At 52.4% G+C, this 27,629-nt stretch overlaps 1 protein-coding gene across 3 annotated transcripts in view; it reads left to right on the top strand.

Moving 5' to 3' along the window:
* The window catches only part of ACAP3 (ArfGAP with coiled-coil, ankyrin repeat and PH domains 3), a 77,432-nt gene that overhangs the window by 36,019 nt on the left and 13,784 nt on the right, over positions 1-27,629 (top strand). For 2 of the 3 annotated variants that reach the window (XM_062012876.1, XM_062012875.1), the window contains exons 3-12: positions 1,208-1,327; positions 1,827-1,880; positions 10,893-10,951; positions 13,150-13,333; positions 14,415-14,459; positions 14,867-14,962; positions 15,278-15,352; positions 24,257-24,369; positions 27,037-27,088; positions 27,515-27,615. In XM_062012876.1, coding sequence (XP_061868860.1) covers positions 1,208-1,327; positions 1,827-1,880; positions 10,893-10,951; positions 13,150-13,333; positions 14,415-14,459; positions 14,867-14,962; positions 15,278-15,352; positions 24,257-24,369; positions 27,037-27,088; positions 27,515-27,615 — 899 coding nt within the window. Of the gene's footprint in view, positions 1-1,207; positions 1,328-1,826; positions 1,881-10,892; positions 10,952-13,149; positions 13,334-14,414; positions 14,460-14,866; positions 14,963-15,277; positions 15,353-24,256; positions 24,370-27,036; positions 27,089-27,514; positions 27,616-27,629 lie in introns of those variants that run through there. The other variant, XM_062012877.1, reaches the window with a different exon arrangement.

Genomic DNA, 27,629 nt, shown 5'->3' with positions numbered 1-27,629 from the left:
TGGAGTCTGAGTGTGGAGAAGCTCAGATCTGAGTGGTGCCTGTCAGGAGCAGCTCAGATTTTTCCTTTGTAGTTAAAAAAGCCTTGAACAGGGGTGATTTTAATCAAACCTCACCCAAAGAACCAAGAAATGGACACACTTGTGCTCAGTGGGCAGCCATTAGTGCTGTATCCCCTGAGCCTTTGGTTCTGAAGTTGTTTAGTGGAGCCTTTTCCAAGGAGCTTTGGCTGAGACAGGCTGATGGCCAGGAGTTCTGGCTAAGCTGATGCTCCAGCCTTTGCAGCCCCTCACAGGCCTGCTGAGGCAGTTTGCTGAGGCAGGGAAGCCTGGGAATGTTCCCTGCAGCTGTTGAGCTATCAGCAGTTGAGAAAGGCTGTCTGGAGATGGATGCCTGGGCTGCAGCAAACTCATTCCAAAGCAAGGAAGCCACCTCACATTGCTGCAAGTTCCAGGTAACTTCACCAGGTGCTGAGGGTCAGAGTGTGTTAAGCTGTTGTGGTTTCTCCAAGCAAAGCTCCATCAGAAACTGTGCTGAGTCACAGGCAGCCCAGAGATCTGTGCTGTAATCCCTCACAGAGCACCAGCAAAGTTTCCTTGGGCTGCAGAACTGTGGGAATCGATTCATAGTTACCCACAAGCTTGGTGGTTGGAGCTGTGTGTGAGGGAAGGTGGCTTGAGCAGCCCTGGTCAGCTGTTGAAAGCAGGATACAAACCCATCAGGCTGCTGGACACTTGGCTCCCCTTTGTTCCAGAGTAAGAGTGGACAGAACAGCCAGCTGGCCTCAGAGCCTTGGCAATCCCAAAAGGCAGCATAGTCCTAGCACAGAGGTTCTAGACAGCTTCTCCCTTCCACCCAAGCACCAAGGAGTGCCCAACTGTGCCCAGGCAGTCTGTCACCAGCATCCTTTCACTGCAGCCCTGATCCCTCAGGATGGGATGAGCACACTGGGTTAAAAATGGGCTGCCCTGATTCATCAGAGCTATCCAGGATAGCCTGGAACTGTTATTCTTGAGTGACAACTGAAGTGTTGCCAGCATGACATCCCCTGAGTGCAGTGAGAGCTGCTGCAGCCACACCAGGAGCCTTCATGGCATCCCATGCTAAAGCTCTGGGGCTGTGCCATTGCTGCAGGTTGCAACCAGGCTGGTTGCAATTCAGTTTGATGTGCCCAGCTGCCCCTTGGCTCACACCTCTCTCCTTTTGCAGCTGGTGAAGCTCTGCAGTGGGATGATTGAAGCAGGCAAAGCCTACATCACCACCAACAAGCACTTTGTCAGTGGGGTCCGGGACCTGTCGCAGCAGTGCAAGAAGGATGAGATGATTTCAGTAAGTGGTCCTGGGGGATGGAGCAGGGCACACAGGGAGGGCTGGGGAGTCTTAAGCTTCCTGATGGCTATGAAAAGACCACCTATCCAAGAGCCTTGTGCTGTTTAAGTCACCATTTAGTATGAGGTTTTTCCCTCTGGAGGAGTGTAGAGCCCATGTGAGAGTGCAGTGCTGAAATGTCAGTGAGAGGCATTGTTTGCAGGGAGAACTGGGCTCAGTGCTGGCAAGGTTGTTGGAATCTAGGTCAGTAAGCATCAGTGATTTGGGAAACGTGGGTAACCAGCTTACACAAGGAACAACTGACATGTTGATGGCAGCACTAAACTGCAAAGGGCAGGGAGCCTTTGGCTGCAGTGGCAGGCATGCTCGAAATGCCTCTTTGCCAAATGCAGAGTGGCTCTTCAGTGGCTTAGTGAGGGTCTCTCTCAGCCCTTGAACCCTTGGGAATGGAGGGCAGCTGCTTCTATTCACTACCAGGTCTCTTCACCTCTTTTTGCAGGAGTGCCTCGACAAATTTGGAGACAGCCTGCAGGAAATGATCAACTATCACATGGTAAGATGCTGCTCCCCCTTGTCTTTTTGGGTGCTGATGGCAGCCTCTTTCTCAAGGCATTGGTTGCTGGTCTCCTGTGTTTGGCTGGCTTGGCACTGCCCAAAGGTGGGGCCCATGAAGGGAGAGTCTGTCAGGTTCCAGTCCCTGATGTAGCCAAGGGAGCAGCAAAGGGCTGGGGTATTGGATTGGATGAGCTGTGGGTCTGTGTGCTCATAAACCAGTCCTGATGTGTCATGTGTGCTCAGAAATGGGATTCCCATAAGCTTGCAGAGCAGGTACCACTTAGTGAAAGGGCACACACTGCTGCCTGGGTGCCTTTTGGCTCATTTCAGGTCAGAGATGTGCATCAAATCTGCAGAAGGGTGAGGTGAGAGACTCCTTTATCTAAAGAAGAAGAGAGCTCACAAAGATCCCACAGTCCAGATGCCTTGTTCTTTTTGTAGTGAGCACAGACAGGGTCCTGAGGAGCTCTGACAGCTCAGGACCCTGGGTGTTAACAGCTTACACTCATCACCTTGTTGCTGGAGACTTGGAATACCCTCTGAAGCTTGGCATTCACACTGGTGACAGCAGCAAGGCTGTGAGGGATCCAGCCCAAAGGACTGCATTGTTCACTTGATGCTGGGAGCAGACTCAGGGAATTGTGAGCTTAAGCCCTGTGCCTAAGGATAAACCAGCACAGATTAATGCTACACTGAGATGAAAAGAGGGGGCTGCTCAGACATTGGCTGTTCTCCTGAGCTGGCTGTATCTCACTAACAGAGCCCAAGAAGTTGGAATCTGCTTTCTCTCTGTCCCAAACATCCATCTGTAAACCTCACAGAAGAAGAAGGTGCCTTCATGCCTGGTGGCTCTATGCCAGAGCAACAATTTCAAGTCTAAGTCAGAAGGAGCTTAAAGCACAAGTGCTTCAAAGGGAAGGAAGCTTCAGGACTGACCCACTTTTACAGCACGATGCCCCTGCCAAAGCACCTCAGGCATGATGCTTGCTTTTGGGATGCAAGCTCACTACATGCAGCTGGAGAAGAAGCTGCATCAAGTCCATTTAATGATTTCATGAAGCAGGAGGGAAGACTGGTTCCTAGTGAAAAGTGACAGGGAGGAGAGAATGCAGCAGTCTGTTCTAGGGCTGCTGGTGTTTGGGAGCAGTCACAGCAGGCTTGGTGGTGGGGAGAGAGTGAACAAACCAGTGTGAGCACCAGAGAAAAGGGATGTTTGTGTCAAAGCAGAGAAAGTCAAACCCTGCTGTTCAAATTCTCTCTGAAAACATAAAGCCTTTTGGCCAAGGAGCAGATGAACCCCTAAGAAACTTCCTCTTCATCCCAGGGATCACATCACAGCTACACTGGTAGGGGCTGTGCTGGGGAGTGTGTGCAGCCCAGCCATAAGCAAGCACTCCCAGCCTGAGACCTCTAGATGCAGAATGCTGCCTGCAAGCCCCTCTACACCAGCTGTGCAGCTTCCCCTGGATCCCTGGGCTCTGCCAAAAGTGGCACTTCTGGGATTGCATGTGCCTCAGCCAACTACAAAGCAGCAGCACCCTCCCCAGAGCTGTCAGATCCCCAGCTGATGTGTGTAACCCTTCCCATGCACCCCACCCTGGTCAGCAGGGCCCAGCTCCCCACTGCAGGACTCAGGGCTTGTATTTCCCTACCACTAAGTGCCTGCACATGGGGAATGTGCTGAAATCCTCCCTCCCCACAGCCTCTGGAGAGCCCCCTGGTCCCTGGCTGCAGAGTTCCCTCTCCAGGAACTGGCTTTGGAGTGGCTGCTGCATCTTGAGCCCTGAAGGCTGTTCAATTAGTGGAGTTATTTTTAGTGTCCTGTGCTGCCTCCTTTGTGTGTGTGTGTGGATCTTGGCTCATCCATGGCTGGGAATGTCAGCTATGAAGCAGTTGTCAGTGCTCACTGTAGGAATGTGGCCAGGACAGTGTGTACAGCTGGAACGAGTTGAAAAGAAGGGAAAGTATCCCCCCAAAAATCAGTTGGAAAAGCTTGTTCTGTAGTTTCATTGTTCACAGGGCTCAGAGGTGTCCTGATCCTTGTTCCAAGAGTAAAACCTGCTTGGATATAGAAGATAACACACTGAGCTGCAGAGCATTCTCACCTTCCTTTCAATGCACAAGGAGGAAAAAACATCAAAGCAACTTTAAGGGAGAGAGAACACAAGAGAGAGTTGAGTTCAGAAGGGCTGGAGTCCTCTTGCCTTGCTCTCTGTGCTCTTGCCCACATGCATTTGGGCTGATGCCTCACTCCTGTCAAAGCATGCACAGAGGTTACAAAACTCAGCACCTCTGAGGCAATGCCACATCAAGGTACCTCAGGGATAAGGATCCCCAGGCTCAGGCATCCCAGGCTGAAAACTGCAGGTCAGGGAGGAGGAAAATGCCTGTTGAGGAATGACTGTGACTCCTCTCCATGTTCCAAAAGCAAAACATGCCACCTTTCCCTGTTGACTCCAGGAGCCTGGCAGTTGTCAGTTGTTCCTCTGGTACCTGCAGTGCCTGTAAAAGTACAGTGTTTAGGGTAAGTGGCTTGTTACCAAACACAGGCAGGGCAGAGGTGCAGAGTCTCAGAGGTTTCCTTCTCCCAGTACCACTGGAGTCAGTGAAGCTGAGGCACTTGGACACCTTTGCAGTGTGAGCTTGCACTTCCCACCCCCAAGTGCAAATGGAATGTTACCCCTGCACAGGAGCTGCCATTCTGCAGAGACTCCCCTGTCCCTTCCCTGCCAGGGCAGGCTGTGCAGCACAGGGCACAGCTCAGCTCTGGGGGATGCTCCATCACATGCCTCACTGTGTGAGCTGGCTGGAGGTGTGTGATCCATGACAGGGAACATTCAGCTGCCTCTGTGAGACCTCTTAGCAGTGGGGGGCACACAGGGAAGGCAGAGCCTTGCAGCAGCCTTCCTGCACAGCTCTGCCAGGCTGAACCTTTTCCTTTCACAGGAGCCTGAGTGGCAGCAACTGGAATTTAGCTCAAGGGCCTGAAGTCTCCCCTGTGACTCCTCCTCACTCCACACCAGCCTGCAGTGAATACATTTTGACTGCAGCTCTTCTGTAGTGGAAATGCTCCTTGTCTGCAGACAGATGCTCTGCTGTCAGCTCCAAAACCTCTGTCTTTGCTCCCATCCTTCCTTTCTCCTTGTCACCCTCCCTTAACACACAGAACAGATGGAAAGGTGTAACAACCTGCCAGACCATTGGCTGTGAGAGATCAGCCTTTCCCTCTTGGAACAGAATCTGCTGAGTGGAAGTCCTTGAGTGTAACAACCACAGGAAAGGGACATGAACTTGCCATCAGTTCTAGAGCAGTAGCTGCTAATGATGGGCCACAGTGTTTGGGATTGCAGCAGTGTGGGAGCTCACTTTTTTCCCCCCCCATCCCATTGCCAAAGACTTTTAAAGCCTTGACTTGGAGTGGATGTGATTCTGGTTAGGTCAGAGTTCCTTGCTCTGCTTTCAGGTGCAGTATTTAGCACTTGTGAAGGCAGGGTGACCTTCTGCACCTCTTGTGAAGCACAGCCAGCTGCCTGTGCTCTGGACCAGCCTCCTCATGCTGGTCATTGAGAAATGGACCATTTACAGATAGTTTAATGCTGCCAGCATCCACTTCCAAGGACCTAGAGAAGGGGAGGCTCCAGGTTATGCCAGAGCAAGAGGCAGTGGATGTGGAGATGCAATAATCAAAGCATGGGCAGCAGTTTTCCCACCACCTATTGCCCTACATATGCCTTGGAAGGGAATACCAGGGTCTGCAGCACAGCTTTGACACATTCACACACCAAGGCTCTTTCCCATGCAGTTCCCTGGCTCTGTGTGATCAGAAAGACAAGTGAAAGGATGCAAGTGAAAGTGCTGCTGTGATGGGATTACTCTGGGTGAGCTCCTTAAGTGCATCCTCAGCAGCACCAGATATTTTCCAGCTCAGAAGATGTAACATCAACGTTGCCCTCATCAGTGCTGCTCCAGACAGTGCTGTGCTGAGCTGCAGCAAGTCCTGAGCTTGCCTGGCTGCCATGAATCACTGTGGCTACGTCACAGGGATCCTGGAGCAGGAGCAGGGGCAGCTTGCAGGGGGAGATTGAGCTGTGCTGAGCAGAGCCAGGGAGCATTTCCTGCTGACAAGAAGAAAAGCCACCCAAGCTGTGGTGAGTCAGTGAGGCAGATGGCAGATGTCATGGGTGGAGGGCAGTGGTGGAGTTGAGGGGGATGTGAAAGCAGAGAGTGCTTCCAAGCTGCCTGTTCTTTCTGCACAGGCTTGGGTGGGCCACCTGCATCTTCTGGCAGCACTTGGGGAGGGTCCAGGTGCATCAGGCAGCCACAGTAAGGGTGCAGGAGGACCATCTGACAGGGGAGATGCTTGCTGTCATCTCGTGGCTTCACAGCTTTTCCACTGTGTCTCAGTGCAGTGACATTACAGCAGTGCAAAGGACCTCAGTGAGCTGCTGCCCTCGGGGTTTGACAGCAGTCTGGCACTTACCAGGAGCTCAGTGCTGCATTCTGGCTTTCAAACTAGGCTGCTCTCAGTTTCCAGAGTATCTTGGGGTGTCTGCTTTGTAGTTAGGAGAATGAGCTGCAGTAGTATGCAAGGGACAGGAGCAAGTATCCTCTGACCTTTGTGAGGCTCAGCCTCAGCTTGGTTCTGAAGTTCAGCTCAGCCTGGGTCAGCATCCAACAGGTAAGAGCAGTGCTGGCAGCTTGCTTCACACAGCAGAGATCCTCCAGTGAGCTGACACAGGCATCACAGGTGGAATGCTGCTCATGGGTGGCATTTCTCTGGTGGGCTCAAGGGATGTAGGACCAAGTCATGTAGCCAGACAGGAATAAAAGTCATTTAAGCATCTCCTGACACAGGGTGCTTGATTTCTGCCTGGCTCTCCTGTCCCTTAGGGTGCTATATTCACTTGCTGGCAGCTGCACTGAAGGAGTAAACTGCAGGGATATGAAGTTAGGGAGCAAATGCTGTCATTGCTGAAGTTTATTCTGTGATCAGAGCAGCTGCAGTGGTATTTACATGCTCTTTCCACAGCTCAGGCAGGCACACCCTGACCTCAGCTCAGCTAAGTGAGCACCCAGCTCTTGGAAAACCTCCTTGCAGCAGGACAGGTCCTTGAAGAGAAGAAGAAGAGGTGGAGAGGCCAGGACAGACTGCCAAAGGCACTGCAGTCCTTACAGTGCCATGCTTGAGAAGGGGCTCACTGGCAGGACAGGCCATTTTTGGGGAGCAGGCTGTCTGAGAGGCAGGCTGGGGAGGTTGGGGGTCGCTTCTGCTCCCCAGCAGATGCTCAGCTGCCAGAGTTGTGTGTGGGGCAGCCCTGTACCTGCCTCCCTCTCACAGACACCCTGTAGTGCCCCCAGTTTGAGACCATCAAACCTCATGCAAACACAACAAAAACCAGTCCCCAGACTGTTTCAGGGAGAACTGAGGCCTCCAGGCTGGCCATGGGGGAGATAAGCACAGAGATGTGACTCATCCAGCTGCTGATGGCTGTGTCTGGGCTGGGGAGCTGGGGGAGGGAGCTGCAGAGGAAGCTCCACAGCCTCTGGCTCATCAGCTGGGGCCACTTGTAGGAAGAATGGCTGGGCCTGAGCTTGATGCATGGCCTGACCTCCCAGCTTGGCCTTGGACCTGCCCCATCACCACAAACTTGCCTGATGATCTTGGCTCTGTGTTGCATCTGCCCCCAGCTCTGAACCTGCCCTGTTTTCGTGCTGTGGTGGGATGGAGCCTTAGCTAGGGACACCCTGCCCTTCTCACTTCATTGGCCTTCAGCTCCTGGTCCAAGGGCTGCTCCCTGCCAAAGCCCCACCACAAATGCTTGTTGACTGCCTGAGCACTGTGTGCAGCTGTGATGTCCCAGTTCTGAACCTCACACATACAAGTGCTGAGAGAAGCAGCTCCCAGCCAGACCATCTCACTGCCTTTTAGCCTCTGCTTTGCTTTGGAGCCTGCAGGGGTTGCCTCTCCTCTCTGTGAGCCCTTCAGGGACTGCTGTGGCAATGGCATCCTTTTGGATCTCTGTCTTGTGCCTTCATTTTAAGCTTGCACTTCCAGGAATGATGAACTTGCTTTCAATTTCTTGGGGGCATGGAACTCCTAAGCCCCCTGTCTGACCTAGGTTTGGATTTATCCCCTTGCTGGAAGAGTGAGATACAGCACCCAGCTTTGCTGCTGTTGGGTGAGAGCTGTTAACTCCCTTCTGTCACTGACCCTCCTCAGGTCCAGATGTGTGTGAGTCAGGCTGGGCTGGGCTGGGCTTCTCATGCCTTGGTAGAAGCTGAGAGAAAGGGTGGGGTGCTATTTGGTCTGGAAAATCTTAAAACAAATGATTTGTTCCAAGTATGTCTGTGAAAGGAGCAAAAGCCAAGGGGTGGTTTGGTGTTTGAAACTCCAGCTCTTCAAACTCTGTTGATTTTGTCCTGGAAACTGGATGAAGGACCCATTTGAGCAGACTCTGCTGGTGGTCTGAAAACTAATGGAGAGGAATAACAGTGAAGCTGGTGCCAGAGGATGCTCCTCAGCACAGGAAAGCCCTGTTCAGCAACTGGGGGGGTGGTTTGGTGTACCCTGGGATCCATTCTGCCCAAGTGACTTGTCTCAAGTCCTGGGTATGACACTAGGCTCCTTTCCTTTCCCTGAGCAGAGAGCACTGAAGGAAGCTTTGCAGATGTAGGTGCAGGTTTCTTTGCTGCTTGCCTATCCCTGCCTGCTCCCAGGAGTGGAGGGGAGCATCCCCAATGGCCACACATCACCTGGGGAAGCTGCTCCATGGCAGAAGCTGCAGGTCAGTGCTCCTTGCAGTGCTGCTGGACAAAGCAAACGACTGCCAGGAGCAATAAATCATCTACATTGGTGAAACCACAAAGCTGGGTGGTCTTGGGGTTTTTCTTTCTTCTTTTGCTTTGCATCTGTTCATATTTAGAGGCAGTTTGTGGCTGTTTCTGCTTGGCCAGTCCTGGCACGTTTCTTGCTCTGTCCTTGGCTGCAACACTGCACATGCTGAATGTGTTTGAAGCTCTGCAGTCGATGCTGCTGCTTCTAGCAGAGTGCTTTGCATTCTGTTTGGAGCAATACACCTGTGTGGTGGCAAAAGCACGACTTGCTGCTCTCCTGGTGGGACATGGGAGGGAGGGAAGACATCTGTGTCTGTATGAGGCTGCTGGCACTGGAAGGAAGGGTCAGGGATGAAGCAGAGTGGTTTTGGTGGCAGTTACTGTGGGGCAAGCAAAGGTTAAAGCTTGTGGCCACCTCAGAGAGTGTGTGACATGTTCAGATCTGCAATGGCAAGGTCTCAGTGTTGTGCACAGAGCACTGCTCAGGCCAGTGCTGCTCCAGCATGGGGAAGGGCTTTTACTTTTGTTCTTCCACCTCACCACCCTCTGTTCTTAATTTATTCAACCAATATCCCCCATGTCCAGTCTGTTTTGCCTGGGATGGTAACTGGTGAGTGATGTCTCTGTGCTTCTCTCAGCCTGTCAGCTTTTCCATCTTGTTTTCTCCCTTGTCTTGCTGAGGAGAGGTGCTGAGAGGGTGCCTTGCTGGGCAGCTGGACCAGGTTAACCCCCCATCTCCTCACAGAAAGCTGCTGCTTGAGGCAGTGCCAGCTCTTTTGCAGTGGGAATGGTCTGACATGACTGTTCCTGCCTCTTGGAGAACAGACAGGAGACCCAGAGGTGCTCACACCACTTCTGAGCCTTAACTCAGCTGTGGAGTGAAGCAGAGGAGGTGGCCAGAAGAGGAGAGGAGAGATGGTAGGTGGAGTGTCAAGGGAAGCTGCCCAAAAAGCCTCCCACTGGAAATCCAAGCTTGCCACAGAGAGGAGAGGGAAAAGGCAAACTAGGAAAAGCTGTTTGAATCCAAAGGGCTTCATAGAGTGTGCTTGCTGAGAGAAGCCCTGACAAAGCCCTGTGTCAGTCCCACACTGAGAACACTCCTCACACTCTCTGTGAGCTCAGGCAGGGCTTTGGGCAGCTCAGGAGAGAAAGCAAAGCCAAGTGCTGCTGCTGGTGACTGCATCCTCAGGAAGACAAGACACAGTTTCCATTGTGTGTTCCAGGACCTCTCTAGGTTCCATTGGCTGCTCAGGACACAAGTGTTGAGTTGGAGCAAATGAGCCAGGGTTACTGGTGCTAAACAGCTGCAGAGATGCCAGACCCCAGCACTGGCATCTTTCAAGGCATCATTAAGCTTTGGGCCAGTGCCCAGGCCTTGTGTTCCTGATGGTGGGATGAAATGGGGTCCCCATCCATTCTTTGTGGGGTCCCCTTGCCAGCTGCAGCGTGCCCAAGGGCTGCTCCCTGTGCCCCTTGCTGCTGCAGTCACTGTGGGAGCCTCTGCCCTGCTGGTCCCAATTAGCCCAAGTGCTGTGGCATCCCCAGCCATCCCTGCAACGTGGAGCTGTTGTAATCATGCCCCTCAGAGATGGCTGGGAGGGAGCTGAGCAAACACCCCTCTCCAGCATCCAGCAGAGATCTCTTAAGGTGAAGAGGGGGAGGGCTGGAGATGAGGTGGGCACAGGGTGCAGAGCAGCAGGTTTGGCACCACTGTGAGAGGCAGACAGGAGTGTAATATTTAAAGGACTTGCAAGAACAGGCTCTGCACTGCATGCTCAGGGCTCTCAGCCTCGCTCATGGCGTGTGGCTGTTACTCTGTCCTCCAGCCCTGAGCTGACAGTGTCCTCCTCTGGCACAACAGGGAAGTGCAGAGGCAGGAGATGGCTCTGAAGACAGCTGCTTCTACAAATACTCCCTTGTGCAAGTATGTCAGTGGCTGTTTGGGATACCCAGAGCCCTGGCACAGGCTGTGGAACCTGCACTGCAGGGATTCTGTGCTTGCAAGGGAGTGCTGCAGCTATGGAAAGGATCAGCCATCAATGGACACCACCAAGCCTTGGAGTAATGCTGAGTCCCTCACACTCAGACTCCTGGAGAGTGCTCATGAATCTTCTGCCTCCTCAGTGTCTCCATGTTGCAAACCTATTTGCTCTCCTTTCCCTCTCTTTCCCTCCAGATCCTGTTTGACCAGGCTCAGAGGTCAGTCCGCCAGCAGCTGCACAATTTTGTCAAAGAGTGAGTATTTGTCTTCCCAGCTGGGCCTTTTGCTTCCTGAGCTTCCAGTGCAGCTGAGCCATGAGCACTGGAAACAGAGCTGCAACCTCTGACACAGCCACAGAGCCTTGGAGCAGGAGAGATGCTGAAGGGTAGAGGGTCTGGTTTGTGTGATGGCTGTTGCTGTCTTGCTGCACTATTCATTTGGTTGCTCTCTTGTCAGCCACAGCTCTTCATCCTCTTCCCAGCTCATAGTTAAAGCTGGGCATGGGGTATAGTTGCAGTTTATGAGACTTTGGGATGATGCAGAGCTGCTCCTTTAGGTAAACACAGCCCAGAGTTCACATCCCTGCAGAGCAGAACCAGCTCTACATCTTGTGCTCAATGCACAGTGGTTTAAACCAGTGCAGAAGGAAAGGACTTTGCTGCTTTGAGCCCCAGCAGAATCCCTGTGCTCTGAGCTCTCCACACATCATGCTTAGTCACTCCAAATTACAGCAGCTCTGCTCTTCTGGACTAAGCAGAGCATCTGGCTGGGGGATAACAGAGAGCAAAGCCTGCCTTTGTGTGGAGGGAGCAGCTCATCATCACTGTGCCTTCAGCTTGGAGTGTGTCTGCAGTGGGCTGATGTGAGTCAGGCAGGCCAGTGCCTGTTCAGGGTAACTTGCACATGGCAGGCCTGAGGTGCAGAACAACTGTGCCCAAGAAGTGAATTGGCTGGGGACAGGCTGTGCCTTTGATGCAGGCTCTCAGCAGGCTGTGCCTGCCATTGCTGCATCACCACGTTTCTCAGAGTGGCTCTTTTCCCCAGGGCAGGTACCTGGTGCAGCACAGGAGCTGAATATAGGTCAGAGGCAGCTGAGGCCTTCAGCTAAGCAGGATCTGGTTGCCTTGGGAACTGGGAATCGAGTGTGAATCCTTCAGCAGCTGTGTGGTTTGATGGAGGGAGGGGGTCCCTAGCTGACCCCCACCATTCCTCATCCCCATCTTCTTCCCCAGCACTCACCCTACCCCCACTTTCTCTCTAATCATTTCTCTGATGAGCTCAGATGTAATCTGCTTAAGGCTGGCAGTCAGAAGGGGGAATTTCACCTTCAATTTGGCTCTGTCATCCTTTCAGCATCTTTGCAACTGAACTCCTGTTTCAGCTTGGACTGCTCAGCCCCTGCACATGCAAGCCCTGCTGCTTTGACATTTGTATTGTTCCTACCCCTGGAAAAGTTGGAGAGATCCACCTAGAGCCAATCTACCCCTGGGAGCAAAGAGCAGTGGGAGCTGTGCCCTTGCTTGGCAGTCCATACCTATCTGAGGGCAACACTCACCCTCCACCCTGCCCTCCCTGTCCCCAGGCTGGGAAGGTCTTTGCCTGGTTGGTTTATGTGGCAGACACAGGAGAGATCAGCTGCCAGTAGCCAAATGCTCTGTGACTGCCTTAACATGTTACCAAGCCCCAGCCCTTGGTGTGAGCAGGAGGCTTTTACTGGGTGACTCCTGAGGCTGCAGCCAGCAGCCTGAGAATATCCAGCAGCATCACATGCCTCCAACCCCCTTTCCACTGGGAGTAAGCACAGAGGAGGAGGAAGCCATTCTCTCCAAAGCTGGATCAAAAGCTATGTAACCCCCTTCCCCAGTCACAGCAAGTGACCCCAAAATGCAGCAAGTGACCCTGTTGCTTTGCTGTGAGTGGAGTTTGATGTCCACGTACCCCAGCAGCCCTGAGCACTGAGGGCAATGTGAAGAAGCAGCAACCACCAGAACAGTGACCCAGTCACCTCTGTGCTCATTTAGCCTTACTGTACCTGCCCCAGGTAGCTTCTCTTGGCCAGAGGCTGATCCCTACATGAGTACATGTCACTTCAAGCAGTTGCCACAGGGCAGGGTTTGGTGTTTGCTGGCTGACTCTCACGTTCAACACAGGCTCTTCACCTTCCCCAGGGCAAAGAAGTGGGTGCTACCTGGAGAGTTTCCTTAAGGAGGGTAGTGTCCAATATCTTTCCTTGCCAACTGCCCCTATTGTCTGGAGTTCACCTGGAGTCAGTGCAGCTGCCCTTGGTGGAGCCTGGTGGGGTGGGTTGGGATGCCAGTGGCAGCTGGAGCAGGAGCTGGGAGCAGGCACAGCGTGCCTTGGCTGCACCTCTCCCTGCTGTGCTGGGATCAGCAATGCTCTGGGGCTGCTCTGTAACCATGCTCCTCACCATCTCACCTGCTTTGGCTTCCAGTGACGTGAGGAAGTTCAAGGAGACCAAGAAGCAGTTTGACAAGGTGCGGGAGGACATGGAGATCTCGCTGGTGAAGAACGCCCAGGCCCCTCGCCACAAACCCCACGAGGTGGAGGAGGCAACAGGCACCTTGACCATCACCAGGAAGTGTTTCAGGCACCTGGCCCTGGATTATGTGCTGCAGGTTGGTGGCTGGGCCTCCAGCTCTTGACTGGAGCTCTCAGTACAGGGCAAGACATCCCAGGCAAATTGCTCTACTGTAGGGAGGGAAGAAGCTGAAGGATGAGAGGGGGCAAGTGGGGTTCAAAGTGGAGTTTACCACTGGGTTCAGAGGGGTACTGGACTACTAATCCCATCAGACATTCTGCCCTCTGTCCCCTGAGGCAGGGAGTCCTTAGGATTGGTGTGTGAGAGAGAGCACCAAGGTTTGCTGTAGTTCCAGGCTCTGGTGTAGTTACACCACTATAAGCAGGGCTTAGCAAAGCCCTGCACTGCAGTAGGTCCCAGGGCTCTTGGAGCTGCCTTTTGGCATCATCTAGCCTGTGTACATGAAAGAGTGAGCTGTGCTGGGATGAGAAGACCTTCAGTGGTGGGACTGACTTCTGTAGCTGATCACATCTGCTTGAAATTGTCTCAGGATGTCAGTGGAAGTTGTGGAAGAGAGGGAACACTCTCCCCCAAATCCTCAGCTGCTTTGATGCTTGTGGCTCTCCAGAGAGGCTGCAAAACAGTGCCATGAGACTACAGAAAGCCAGGGGCTGGACACAACACTGTCAAATGTGCTCTGCAGATCATTGTCTGCTCCTACATGGAGAGCATGTCCTTAGGGCAGATGTCTGCATCTGTGTGCACATGGCAACAACCATGTGTATGTACTTGGTATTTGTGCCTGCAACTCCAGATGGATGTGTCTGCATGAGCAAATGTGATGGGTGATCATGAGGCACTCCCTGATGGCACATGCTCCTGCAGCTGCAGATAGAAGGGCAATGCTTTCCCCTTCAAGGGTAAATTTGCTGTGGCAGAATCAGCTGTGGAGCCAGCAGGTTGCCCTTTGGTAAGTGCCCCAGGTCAGAAGATGCCTCTCTGCCATCTGCCTTTGAATTCCACCTGGGACTGTCTGTACAGAAACCAACCTTCTAGAACTGTCCTTGGGTAGCTGGTGATTTGCTGCCTGAGGTATTGCAAGCTGTTGATCTCAGATCTCCATTGGCAGCCTCCTTCATGCTGCTGGTGCTCAGAGTCTTGTCTTGGTTCCTTCACAGATCAACGTCCTGCAGGCCAAGAAGAAGTTTGAGATCCTGGATGCGGTAAGGGCTCTGTGTTCTCTGGGGCTGCTCCCAGGGGCTCAGGCAAAGGCAGCCCTCTCCATTTCAGGTTGCAGAGCTTGCCATGCTGACCCCTTGCTCTGCCCTGGAGATGCTGTGTGGGACTGCAGGTGTGCTAACAAGAAGGACCAGCAAGGATCTCCCCAGGCCAGAACTGGGCTGAAGGACACTGCATTTACTGCTGTGTGTTCACAACAGGGGTTACCTGACTGCTGAAGGATTTGTGAGGGGAAGAATGGAGAAGAGGGAGAGGCATGTAGGGGATAGATTGCTTTGGGAAGGGAAAGGATTAGACCTTGAAGAGACTTGCTTGTGGGTAACAAGGAATAGAGGCTTCTCACACTCTGTCCCTGAACCTGTTGTGACCTTGCCATTGCTTCCCTCCCCAGATGCTGTCCTTCATGCATGCCCAGTACACCTTTTTCCAGCAGGGCTACAGTCTTCTCCATGAACTGGATCCCTACATGAAGAAACTAGCCACAGAGGTGAGGACACAGGGAGTGTGGTTGAGTCAGTCTGCCTGTTTGTACCCCGTTCCTCTCTCCTGTTGAGCTGCCACACTTGGTGATCAGGGAGTGCCCAGTGTCATGCTTGTTGGATGAGCCATGCTGCACTATGAAGTGACAGCCAAGAGCTATGGTTACCTTCAGTGCACACCCAAACACAGCCCTTTTCCCCTCTTGTGGGGACTCAGGATGTCAGAGAGGGCTGGTGTAATCCCAGAGCAGGGAAGCAGAGATGAGCAGTGGCTCAACAACCCCCTTCCTGACTTTACCTGCTGTTCTCCTCCCTGCCTTTAGCTGGACCAGCTGGTGATCGATTCTGCAGTGGAGAAGAGGGAGATGGAGCACAAGCACGCCCTGATACAGCAGAGGGTGAGTCCTGGGGCTGCAGCTCAGTGCAAGCAGCACTCCTCTCCATCACTGCCCTTGTCTGGATCACACAGGGGCCACTGCCATCTGATGAGGGCCCTTACTGGGTTAGTCCTTCACAGCCTGGAGCAGCTGTGGCAGAAGTTGTTGAGATAAGAGCAATAACCTTGTGGATGCTGGGAGGTCCAGGGCATCAAATGCAGGGCATGCAGCTACCAACACATTGGGGTACACAAAAGAGGGAGAGAGAGACAGGGAGGGCTCCATGGGTCAGGGCACCTGGAGTGTTTTCCCAGCACTGCCACTGCCCTGCCCTGCCTCTGAGCAAGCTTGCCTTCTATGCCTTGTCTCCCTCTTTGCTGCTGAGGATGGGGGAAGGTTTAAAGGTTCATGTTCTGTGGATGGCTCTGAGATAGAGGAGTGGATGTAGTTGTTTGTAATCACCTGTGAAAGCAGCTGGACTGCATAGCAGAGCTGCTTGTGGGGAGAGCTCAGGTCACTTCTCTCTCACACTTTTTCTCCTCTGTTCTCTCCCCCAGTCTCATTTCCCTGTGATGGGGCAGCAGTGTGGCAGCATGCCTGAGTGCCCAGCCCAACCAGATGGCCAGAGCCCTGTTCAGTCATCCACAAGACAAATGAGTGGATGCACTGCTTTAGTAGCCAGAGACAGGACTCAGTGCAAGGCCTTTGCTTCACTCCCAGGGAGCTCACACTGCACTCAAGTGATACTGATGGGTCCTGGGGGAGAGAGAGCTGGACTCTGTGCTGCTACTGAGAGAGGAGTGTGCTCAGTGAGCTTTTTTCATGCAGGTCCACTCCACACTGTGGTTTCAGATGATTCTTGCTTAGCTCCTGTGACATGACATGGTTACAGCTGCTCTGGGAAGGTCCATGGGGACCCAGGCACTACAGCTTGGCTCTGAACAAGCTGTTGCTTTCAGCTGAGCTCTGCTAACTTGCTGTGTGTGTGCTCTCACCTGCTGTAACTGTGAGGAACCACCATGGACTGGCAAGTTAATAGGCAAAGTCTGAGCCTCTTTATTTGCTGTGGGCTCTGATCTTCCCAGACCATTCCTCTGGGAGTGATTCCAGATCTGAGGCTTGTAGAAACATCAACTGATCTGTTCCTCTCTTCTCTTTCTCTCCTCCATGGATTGCTGACCTGGCCCTGCAGACCCTCCTGCAGGTGAGTACCCACATGGGTTTCCTTCTTCTGGCACCTTCATTGCTCTGAATTAGCACTTTGCTGCTGGGGGTATTGAAATCCTGCCTTTGGGAGCAAAACAAAGAAATCTTGCCTTGCATTAGTTTGACCTGACACTGGAGATGTCATTTGAAAGCCCAGTTCCAAGTGAGTTTCATTTCATCCTCATCAAAGTCATTTGCAGTCCAGAAGAAGATCTCAGTTCCCTGTGGTGATCAGGCTTGGGCTCAGGGTTCTGCATCACAGTGGCAGCAGTTCTTGCCTGGCACTTAGTGCCTGGCAGCTTTTGAGGACCATGGGTCTGGTGGGAGGGGAATTGGCTGCACAGGTTCTCACACACACACACACACACACACAGTCATGCTTTATGGGCACAGTATGAGAGGCTTCCAGAGTGCCCTGACAAGTGGCTGTGCATGAGCCAAGCCCTGAGCTAAGGAGCCCAGATGTGACAGGCACTTGTGTGGATCAATATCCCCCAACAGGAGCAGAGTGGCTGCTCTTTCCCTTCTAATGCTCTCTCTCAAAAATGTCATAAGCCATGAGATGGAAATGGAACCAGATATGAAAGCTAATGACAGACATCCCCTGTGAATTGCCTTGTGCATTTGCTCCCTCTGCTGAAGTGTTCAGAGGGAGGGGTGAGTCCATTTGTGCACCCTCAGTTCCCCTGGGACTCTGCTGGAGTGATGACTCCATTCAAGGCTCCAGCACAGCTCAGTTCAATCTCTGTCTGTGGCTTAGCTGACTGGACCAGCAGAGGTCAGGTTCCAAGAGGGACAAGGAGTTACTCTTCATCAGGGTACAGATGCACAGAGCTGTGGCTCAGTGTGCAGAGGCTTGGAGGAGGAGAACTGAACATCCCTCCTGCAATTAAGGATTTCAAGCCTCCTGCCTGCAAATAGGAGATGGCTTTGCAGCTGCTGAGCCAGTGCTGCTCCTCCCTTTGCAATGAAGCATGGCTCTGCATCTGGGGAGCATCTCAGCACCTCCAAAGGGAGCACAACACACTTTGGAACATTTATCTTCCTGCTGAGCCAAGGATTCCCTCTGCTCTCCCCAAACATTTGGAGCTTTGGTTGTGCTTAGTTAGAGATGAGTGGCAGAGGGATGCTGCTTTCCTGAGCACAAACAGCCTGCTGAGGCATGACAGAGAGGGGGGGAATCCAGCTTAAATAACTCATTTTGAAGTGTTGCAGGGGCAGAGGGAGGTGTGCAGATCCTGAGGGCATGGCCTTGCTCATTGGCTTGTCTTTGTGAGGGATGGAGAGCAGCCTTCAAAGAGCCACCTTCACACAGAGGTGGCCTTTTGTCCCATTATTGTTTTAATCAAACTAGAACTGGTAGGAGAGGGAAAACCTCAGCACAAACCTCAAACATTTCCTTTGGTGCTGGAATTCAGGTGCTTTTTCCTTCCCCCATGGAACATCAGCCACACCAGGGCAGCTCTCATTTCAAGCTCTCATTTCAACTGCTGCCCTTCTCTAGCTCCAAAACCTTTAAAGAGTTCCTTTTGTGGCTATGAAAATCATGCTCCTTAGTACAAAGAGTCCCAGTTTCTATGGGCTCTAAGAAATACCTGAGTTATCCTCTTGTTGTGCAGCAGGAGGGGAGCTTCAGCATGAAGCAGGGAATACACTTCTACAAAGGCTGAGGAGCCTCAGCTTCCCACATTTCTCTTCTGTGTTGAGCTAAGCTGTCTTCAACCACACCTGTAATGAGTTTGGATGGGTGTTTGTGTGGGCTCAGTTGTTTCAGGTGGGTGTACAAGGACACACAGGGCCTGGTGTAGGTTCCCCTCTCACTGAGGAGAAAAACTGTGGAGAGCTTAGCACTGGAACACACAGCTCTAGGAATTTTAGCCAGTGGGAATGGGGAGAGAAAGGATTCTTCAACCAGTCCTGCCTTGCTGATCCTCACCTTCCTGAATCCTTCCACTGCAGCCAAGGTAAGGGGCCAGCCTCTGGAAGGATGTTCTAGATATACTGTATGTCAGGGCTCTATAAAAGCTCTTTTGCAGCTTTATACATCCCTTTATATCTCCCTGTTCCCTGGTCTGGAGTAGTGGGGGAAGCAATTGTGCTTCTGTTGCCTGTTTGCAGGGGAAGGGAGGATGGAGGATGGAGGATAGAGGATGGAGGATGGAGGATGGAGGGCCAAGGCAGAGCTCTCTGCCTCATTTAGTCCAGCTGGTAGATAACAAACTAGGGGCCATATGGCACTTCAACACCCTGATTGCTGTGGCTGCAGCAGAGCAGGGCTGGAATTACTGGCCCAAGAGTGGCTGAGCTCCAGGGAGCTGGGGAAGCTGAGCTGCTGAAGGCAGACAAGCCTGGCTCTGTTAAGGTCAGGGAGGCATTGGGTGAGCATCTTCCTGTCAACTTTGCTCTGTGTTGCCTGGCTTCTCCCACTCCCTCCTGTGCCTCCCTGACAGCTGTATGGTAATTAGCCCTTGCTCTAAGCTGATTGCCTGTGAATAGGAGGCATGAGGAGGGGGGTAAGCAGGTGGTCCCCAGGGGCCAGCAGACTTCCTTTGCCTACTGGCCCTTGCTTTGCCAGAAGCCAAGGGCAGAGCTTAAAGCTTCTCCTAAAGAAAAAGGAGTAGGAGGGGTAAAGGAGAAGGGACTGAAAAAGAAACCCCTCCTTCCCTGGCAGCCCACGGTGCTTTAGCAGAGATGCTGCTCTAGAGAGCGGAGGCAGGGAGCGAGAGGGAGGACACGAGCTGCTCTCAGGCAGCAGCAGCAAAGCCTCCCTTGCAGCTGGCAGCATGAAGATCTTCAGCAGGCTTGAATACCTCCTGGTAAGGACTCCTGCAGGGTTGGTTTGACTTGGGAAGAAAGTTTAGAGGGCGCTTTTCCCTGGGGAAGGAGGAATTGTGCCTACAGGACCTTGTTGTTGGGACTCAGGAGCAAGGGCAGCTTTATTGCTGCAGGAGAGCAAATGTGTTGGATTCTGTTTCTGGGGTGCAAAAGCTCTGAGGCAGGGCACAGATGTCTGTGCATCATCTGCTGGCAGGCAGCAGAGCAGGGAGGTCTTTTTGGCAGTAGGAAATCCAAAAAAGCTAAAGGTGTGTAAATGGGATTTGGCTGGAATGAATGGAAACTGTGCAGAAGGGGGATGGAGGTGGGGGAGCCCTCCTCCTAATTCCACCTGCCCCTGGGGCTCTTGGCTTGTACAGAGGGAATATACACAGAGCTAAAAACAGCCAGCCAGAGGAAAGGCTGAAATATATTGAGGCACCAGAAGAGAGCAGAAGGTGGGTGCCCCAGTGTTGGTGTGCAAGGGAGTGTGTGTGTGTGTGTGCATCCTCAGGGAGTGTGGCTATTCCTCTGAATCATGTTCCCTTTGGAATCAAATAGCCAAACTAGAGTCACATGCAGCTTTTAACTGCCCTCTAGTTGTTCTTTTCAATGCATGCATGCAAATGTAATGCTCTGAAGAGTGTGCACAGTGTTACTGTTGTCAAGCAATGAGCAATATTGGTTACTTAAACAGTCAGGGCACTGCTGATTAAAGCCTTTGTCTTCTCTAAGGGACAGCCCACATTGCATGTGGTGTTGGTAGTAAGATAAAGCCCTGGACTGAAATGATTCCCCTGGGTGTGATTTCTGAGTTAGGAGAGTGTTTTCTGGCAGTGGAAATGAAAGGCTGGTACAAAAAGGCCAGTATGAGAGTTTCCCCATGGAACTGGCTCACTGAGGGAGCAGTGCTGGGGCTCTTCAGGGACAGCCAGTGCCATGGGGATTGTATTTAAGGTGTGGGAAGGAAGTCTTGGTATTTAGAGGAAGATTCTATTCTCAGCCAAGGGTTTGTGCTGTTTGGGATGGGAATGAAGCCATAAACAGGACTTTGGATGCTCTCAGGCAGGGTTCCTTACCCAAGAGCCTTCCCCCAGCCCTGAAGGATGCCACAATGATGAGACCACCTTCCCTCTTCATATTAAGCCTGGACACTGAAGCTGGAGGTTCATTGAATGGTTTGTGGTTTATCAACCCTTTTCTCTGCATGATAAATGGCTTCACAGGAGCAATGGGAAGAGTTTGTGTGGCCTCTGCAAAGCCTGTGCAGGCAGGGTAGAGATGGACAGGGGATTTCTTAACTGATGGGGCCACAAGGCAGCCTTCAAACAGGGGTTTTCCTTTTCCCTTTTCTTTCCTGGGGCTGTGCCTGTGCTGGGTTTTTGCTCTGGATTTGCTGGTTTGACAGTGTCCCCCATTAATGTCCCTTTTCACACCCCTCTGGATGTGTCTCTTGGGATGTGTCACCTCCCTGTTGCTGCAGCAGTGAGCAGGGTGCTGCCATGGGAACCACTCTGATGGCATTTCTGAAAGAAAAGCATTTCCCAGGCAGCTGGGTGTGTAAACTCTGCAGTGCCAGGCCTGAGAAGGGGAGGGGATGGAGAGGCAGGGCTGCTGTGATGGACTGGGATGCTGCAGGAAAGGGCAGCAGCTGATGGCAGAGATCTGGCATCTTACCTTGGGAGACACCTGGTCTACCCTGATCCAACGTGTCCCTGCTGTTTTAGCCATGGTTGCATCTGCACTTGCAGCCAAAGCCAGTCAGATCCCAAGCGTGGAAAGGCTTTTTGTGGCTCAAGGGGATTTTCCTATCCCAGACACAATGAGGTGCTAAATACAGACTTAATAAACGAGCCCAAAGTCCTTGAGAGCAGCTTCACCTGCTCTGTGAGCATTGCAGGGGTGGGAGGAACTCAGTACAAGGTGGTTTGTGCACATCATGCATTGAAATGGCAGCTGTGACAGGGAATGGGGAAGGAGGGGACAGGAGAAAGAGTGTGTGTGTGTGTGTGTGCAGCTCCTTGCCTTGGCAAGGGTGAGGTTTGAACCAAGGCACTTGGAGTGGTGTGGAGTGGGTGACACGTTCCTTCACCAGCACCTCCCAGAGGTTGCAGCTTGGCTGCCCAAGCTGGAAGGCTTTTGTTTGCTAGTTCTGTGTGGAGTCAGGCCCCAGATGTGCCCCATCCCCTGTAAGAGTCACAGGGAGGCTGAGTGGTGGCAGAGTGATGTGCTTGGCTCAGTGTCCATCAGCCAGGACTCTGGCTTAACTCTCCATGGTTAACAGTGGCTTTGTGTCAATGACCAGAACAGTTACAGGGGCACAAGAGGGGGATTCATGATCATCCAGCTGTGTGGATCCAGCTGTGGACACATCCCCATGATGTTTCAACACCAGTGGCAAGCTGACCTCAGTTTCTAAGCTGGCTTCCACCTGCAGTCAGCTTTCAGCAGATGTCCTTGCAGCTCTTTTCCCAGAGACCAGTCCTCTTAATTCAGTGCCTGTGGTAACAAAGTCCCTGCCCAGGCTCCAGCAGGTGATGTGCCTCAGAAGCCGTTGCTTAAGCCCATGGTTGCAGTTGCTGGAGTGTGCTGGAAGTGTCACAGCTGTCCTTGCCATGGTTTTGCCTCTCAGCTGCCTGAGCCACCTCTGTCTCTGTACTTTGCACTTGTGGCCTTTGCCTGGCAGTGAAAGGGGAAACTGATACTGGTCAGAGGGAGATCTGTATGTTTTCTAACCCTCCCCTTTCCCTGACTTCATTTGTGCCTCAGCTGCAAAGTTCCTGAGAGTGCTGAGGTTTCAGGTGGCTGCAATGCAAAGGAACAAAGTGCCCCTGAGGATCAGGCAGCCCCATGCCCTGGGGATAAGGTGCAGACTGCTCCTTATCCCTCAGATCTCTCCCTTGATTTATACCTACTGTACAAATCCAGCTTACAGCTCTGGTCTGAGCTACCCTGCAGCAGCTCTGTAGAAAGCAGCAGAGCTGCTCAGGAATTGCAGCAGCACAGCCATGGGCAGGATTAGGCCTGGAGATGTTTCCTAAGCAATGAGAGAAGAAGGAAGAGAGAAAAAAACCCTTCAAGTAGTGCAAACACAAGGCACTCTTCCCAGCAGTGTGTCCCTGTGTTTGGGCACCATCCAGAAGGCTCTCTGTCATCTCACTGTGCTTGCTGCTTTTGGCTGGGATCTTTTTTGCCTTGCCAAAGCTGGGCTTGCTGCAGGTTGTTCTTTGCAAAGCAAGGGACATCTCCACGTGCCTTCATCTGTTTTGCTTTGGCCCTTCAGTTGGTAGAGAGCTGCAATACAAGGCAGGCTCAGGGAGGTTTAAAGTCAGCCCTGGCTCAGCTGCACTGGTTTGTGGTGGATTTGCTGTGTGTGACGCATCGAGCCCATCTGTTCCATCCCTCCTGCCCCCACACTGCCTGGTTGTATAAGGACAGCTGAGCAAGTCAAGGTGATGACACTTAGAGCCTCCCCTTTGCTTTCACCTCTTCCACAAAGTGACACAGCTGAGTGCTCATTTTGTTGTCCCTTTGAGACATTCACTGTTCAGCAAGGTCCAGCATTCTCCAGTATAAACCAGTGCAGCTGCCCATCAGGGTGATGGAGTTGTCCCTTGGGAGAAGCTCTGCAAACCCCACCCATTCAAATACCTGGGAGTTAAAGGGAAGCTCCCTCAAGCCTTTGTTTGCAGTATGCACATGAAAGACATCTGCAGAGGAGGGCTCCCATGGGATTCACCCTCTCATGACCTGAAGATTTGGGGCCAAGCAGAACTCTCTTAATTGGGTGCCTTACAGCAGTTTTCTAGTGTCTAATTGGGCATCGTGCTGGCTTGCCAAGGAATGACTCAGTCCTGTCCCATTCTATCTCCTCTTTCTGTATCAGTATGATTCTTATGACACCTCCCAGGCAAGCTTGCCTCTCTGAGCATGAGAATAACTCATCTTAATGAGAGCAAAGTGCACGTTGCCAAGCAACAAGGCATCATGAGGCTCCTCTGCTGAGCTGGAGAGGCACTTCACTTCATGGGGCTGTTTTCACTGTGCTGTTGTGTCTCTGATGCAAGTAGTACAGGAGGAGTTATTTGTGCTTAAGAGAGAAGGAGGTGTGGGTAGAATGCATCCTGGGAGTGGAGTCAGTGTGCACAGAAGTGATGTGCCTTAGTTCCCCAGGTTAGAAGGGGAAGCCATTTAGGTTTCATGACCTAGTTTCTCCTGGGAAGGAGGCAGATGATTGCCCAGGGAGAAGGATCTCGTGCTCTGTGAGAGCAGCTGCTGTGCTCTCTGCTCTGTGTCTTGCTCAGCAGCTGCCAGACTCCATGAGATCTCTCTGGTAAAGCATTGCCAAACCTCACAAATGAGCTGTGGCTGGTAGCAGAGCACAGAGGATGGAGTCAGTGCACGCTGGAGGTGGCATGTGATGGTGGCTAGTGCAAATGGAATGGATGAGCCATCCCCTCTAGGATCATCATGCCTGTTTTCCCTGTGTGTAAATGCTTCTCCTGGCCCCTTGCAGAGCACAGAGGTGGCAGCAGCATGGCTAACTCACCTGGCCAGTGAAAAACACCTCTGTTGCTTTATTTCCCATTGACTGCCCCCCAAATGGGCAATGTTTAGCCCTCACAGTGATGAGCTACCTGCCTTTATCAGCTGCAGGAGTGGGGACATGCAGCATGCATTGTACCTGTTTGCAAACAAGAGGGACACATGAGCTTGTTGGGATGAGGGTGATTCCTGGCTGCAGCCCACTGGTCCCAGGGAGATGCTGTGACAAACAGCTCTGCCTCAGCCTTACAGTTCTGCCACAGATGTTCTTCCTCTCCTTGCTGTTTTGCCTGGGCTCAGCTCCATCTCTGCCCTAGCCAGTGCAGTCAGGTTAGAGCCTCTCTCTCTTTCCATTGGCAGGACTTCTCCTATGATGACTCAAAGGTGGAGTTCAATGTTGATGCTCCTAATGGGGTGGTGATGGAAGGTTACCTCTTCAAGAGAGCAAGCAATGCTTTCAAAACATGGAACAGGTGAGTAAGAGCTCCTATTCCATTTGCTGTTTGGCTGAGGCTCTGAACACAGCTGATCCCTCCCTGCACCAGGAGCACACTTCACTTGTACTGAGCCCTTAGCAGTGGCTGGCATCCCTGGAGGGGTTCTGAGCTAAACAGTCCAAAGCTAAATAGTTCAAATGGGCTTGGTTGGATGGTTTGTGCATGAAACCTTTTCCTGCAGGAGCCAGCTCATGTTCTGCTGTATCTTAGTAAATGCCAGGGGGAAAACTGAAAGGAGTGTCTTGCACAATGGAAGAATGCCCCAAGTTCCATGCGAGGAGGACAGGGCTCAGTGCACCTCAAGCCTTGCCTTAGGGAAGCTGTAAATGTGTAACAGTTAAGGGAAATACCCTCCCAGGGCAGGACAGACATGCCATGAGCATCAAACCTGTTTGTTTTGGGGCAGAGATATGCAAGAGTGGTGCTGCTGGGAGCTGAGAAGTGGCTTTCCTGAGGTGTCTGGCAGCTGCAGAGACCCCAGAGTGGTGCAGGAGGCATGAGCCTGGCATGCCCAGGGACCTATCAGATGAAACACTTGTAAATTATGAAGAGCCAGGGCAGGGCAAAGCCATTTCTCATGGCTGGAAGCAAAGGTTTCATGTTCCTGCCTTGATCAATACTGATGTGTTTAGGTTCCCTTGAGATGGTCAATGGGTTTCATACATGGTTGTGCAGAAGGGCTTCAGACCCTTCCAGTGAGTTCCTAATGCATGGGATCAATAGCTTTTTGAGCTGCATTTCCTCCTCTCACATAACAGGGAAATGATACACTATCAAGAGATCTTTTGCTTGGTGTGGTTTTGTTACCCCACAACCTCTCTGATCCTCTCCCAGTGAAGTACTACACTTGCACTGGGAGGAGCCAGAAGCCCCAGCAGCAGCTGGAGCACAATGCATCACAGAGTTTAATGTCAAGACCAATGTCTCTGTGTGGTAGAGGGGAAGGGTTCCAGGTAAATCCTTTCTCCTAGCAACTCCCCTGGCTGGGAGTTGAAGGGTCAGTCCAAAGGACACTTCCCTGGAGGGAACATGCCTCTCTGGCTTTCCTGATGTCTGAAGTAATATTAGTGCTGAGGGCTGCAGGTTTTGCCTGTCCCCCAGATCCCAACTATGCTTCCTGCATCCTCCCACATCCCTGTCACACTCAGCCTCTGTCTCCCCACAGCCATCCCTTTCTCCCCCAGTTTTGCTATTCACAGCTCCTGCAGCCTACTCCTCAGCCTCTCACTGTCACTCAGCCATTCCCTGGTGGTGCCTCCCCCTCCTGTGAGGAGGAGGGGGCTGCCAGAGAGACCAGGAGAATCCCCAGCAGGGTGTCAGGCTAGGAGCCAGGAGCAGGCAGAAATGCATGTCCTGGGGTGGTGAGCAGGGGAGCACAGCTGCCAGGAGCAGAGACCAGCACCTGAGAGAAGCCTGTGCTTGGCTTCATGTGACAGCAGAGCTCCTTGAGCACAGGCTGCTGCTGTCCCAGCAGCTCAGGATGATGCAGAACCATAGCACCTCATCCAAATGGGCTCCCACATCAATGGAGTGGCCTCCACCTGCCTGGTTTTTCCCCATTTCTCCACAGACATGGCAAGACCTTTTGTTGTCTTGTTTCTGTTCCATGTTTCAGCAATGACAAGAGACAGAGAATCCTGTCTCATCTCATTTGTTTTTCTCCCAGGGAACCAAGTTCTTTGGCAAGCAGAGTATGTCAGACATGCTCTAAACCAACACCTTGCTGCAAGCCTCTTTGACCCTTATGCTCAGGTATTCCAGGACCTTCTTCCTGAAGCTTTTAGTGATGGTCATGGCTTCCATCACCCTCCAGGAAGATGATTAGGTTGCTAAACCTTAGGCTGCATCTTGGAACGTGGAAGTGACTTGGGGGTTTGTGTTTAGCACCAAAGATGAAGCCACCAGGGCATTGCCTCTGCTGCCAGCATCACTTGGACCTGCTGTCACTTGTATTTTAACAGCAAGCTGCTGGCTGATGGTGTTTCCTCCCAGGATGGCAGACTCCTTTCACTGTAGCCATAGGACACAGGAGCTTTGGCATTGTTTGGTCTCCTCTAGGCTGTGGTGGGCATAGAGGAGTCAAACTGGTGGGGTAGCATAACCTATATAAACAGCAAGATGTGCCACTCATTCAGCTGGTTTGTCCCCAGCATTACTTGCAGAAGAGCCAGCCAGCAGGGAGGAGATGGATGTCTCTTTTTCCCACCTGGATGTTTCTTCACAGTGTCAAGGAATCTCTGGCTTGCCTTATGCCAGCCCCTTTGCCCCAGTGACTGCCAGCTGTACCCCCTGTGCACGTGTCCTACTGGGCACTGGCTGCACACAGTGTGCACACGAAGTTCTGCCCCAGGAGTCATTGGCAGTAATGTGGGACTGCCCTGCTGCTTTGTTTCTTCCTGCCTTTCCTTCCTCCTTCCTGGACATATCTAGAACACTTTGCCATCACAGCATCTCAGTGCCAGGAGTCACTCCCTAAATGACATTCAGGTTTGTTCTCTGAGGGAGAACATCTTTTCCTGTGGCATTACTTCCCAGCCTCTTTAACAGAGAGAGGGATCCTGCTGTATTGCAGAGCAAACTGCCTCTCTCTAGCTCTGCTCATCACTTGTTCTGATGTCTGTCTGTCTGTCTGTCTTCCCTCAGGAGGTGGTTCTCTATACAGAACAGTCAGCTGGTGTACCAGAAGAAGCTAAAGGTCAGTGAGGCTGCCCCAGATGACACTGACAGATGAGCCAACGTGTGTCCTGCTTTGCTGGGGGCTTCTGCAGCGTGGTGGGGGAGTGGGGAGGGGAATTGCATCAGTGACAGCAGTCATCCCCTTCAGGCATTGTGTTCCAAAGTTAGACTGTGCTGAGAACTAAGTGGCAGCAGATGGTGTTTGTGGCAACCTGAATGTTGCTGTTTAGCAGAGGAAGGTGGTGAAGTCCCCAGTAAAGCTGCTGCTTCACCTGCCTGTTGTGCCATGCCTGGATTCTCTACAAGCCCTCCCTGCTGCCCTGGGGTTGCTCTGTCTGGACTCAGCAGATGCTGACCAGCAGGCTCTGGGAAGGAGTTTTCTGAGAGGCCTGCTGATGAGCCAGATGGAGGGAGCCAACCAAGCTGCCTGTTGTGCCCCTTGCAGGACGTGCTCACCGTGGTGGTGGAAGACCTGAGGCTCTGCACTGTCAAGCCATGTGAAGACATTGAGAGGAGGTTTTGCTTTGAGGTCGTCTCACCTACCAAGTAAGTTCCTCTAG

This window comes from Colius striatus, chromosome 21, assembly GCF_028858725.1.
Source record: "Colius striatus isolate bColStr4 chromosome 21, bColStr4.1.hap1, whole genome shotgun sequence".
Taxonomy (NCBI): Eukaryota; Metazoa; Chordata; class Aves; order Coliiformes; family Coliidae; genus Colius; species Colius striatus.
The sequence above is the reverse complement of the archived record's forward strand: the minus strand, read 5'-3'. Positions and strand labels throughout refer to the sequence as shown.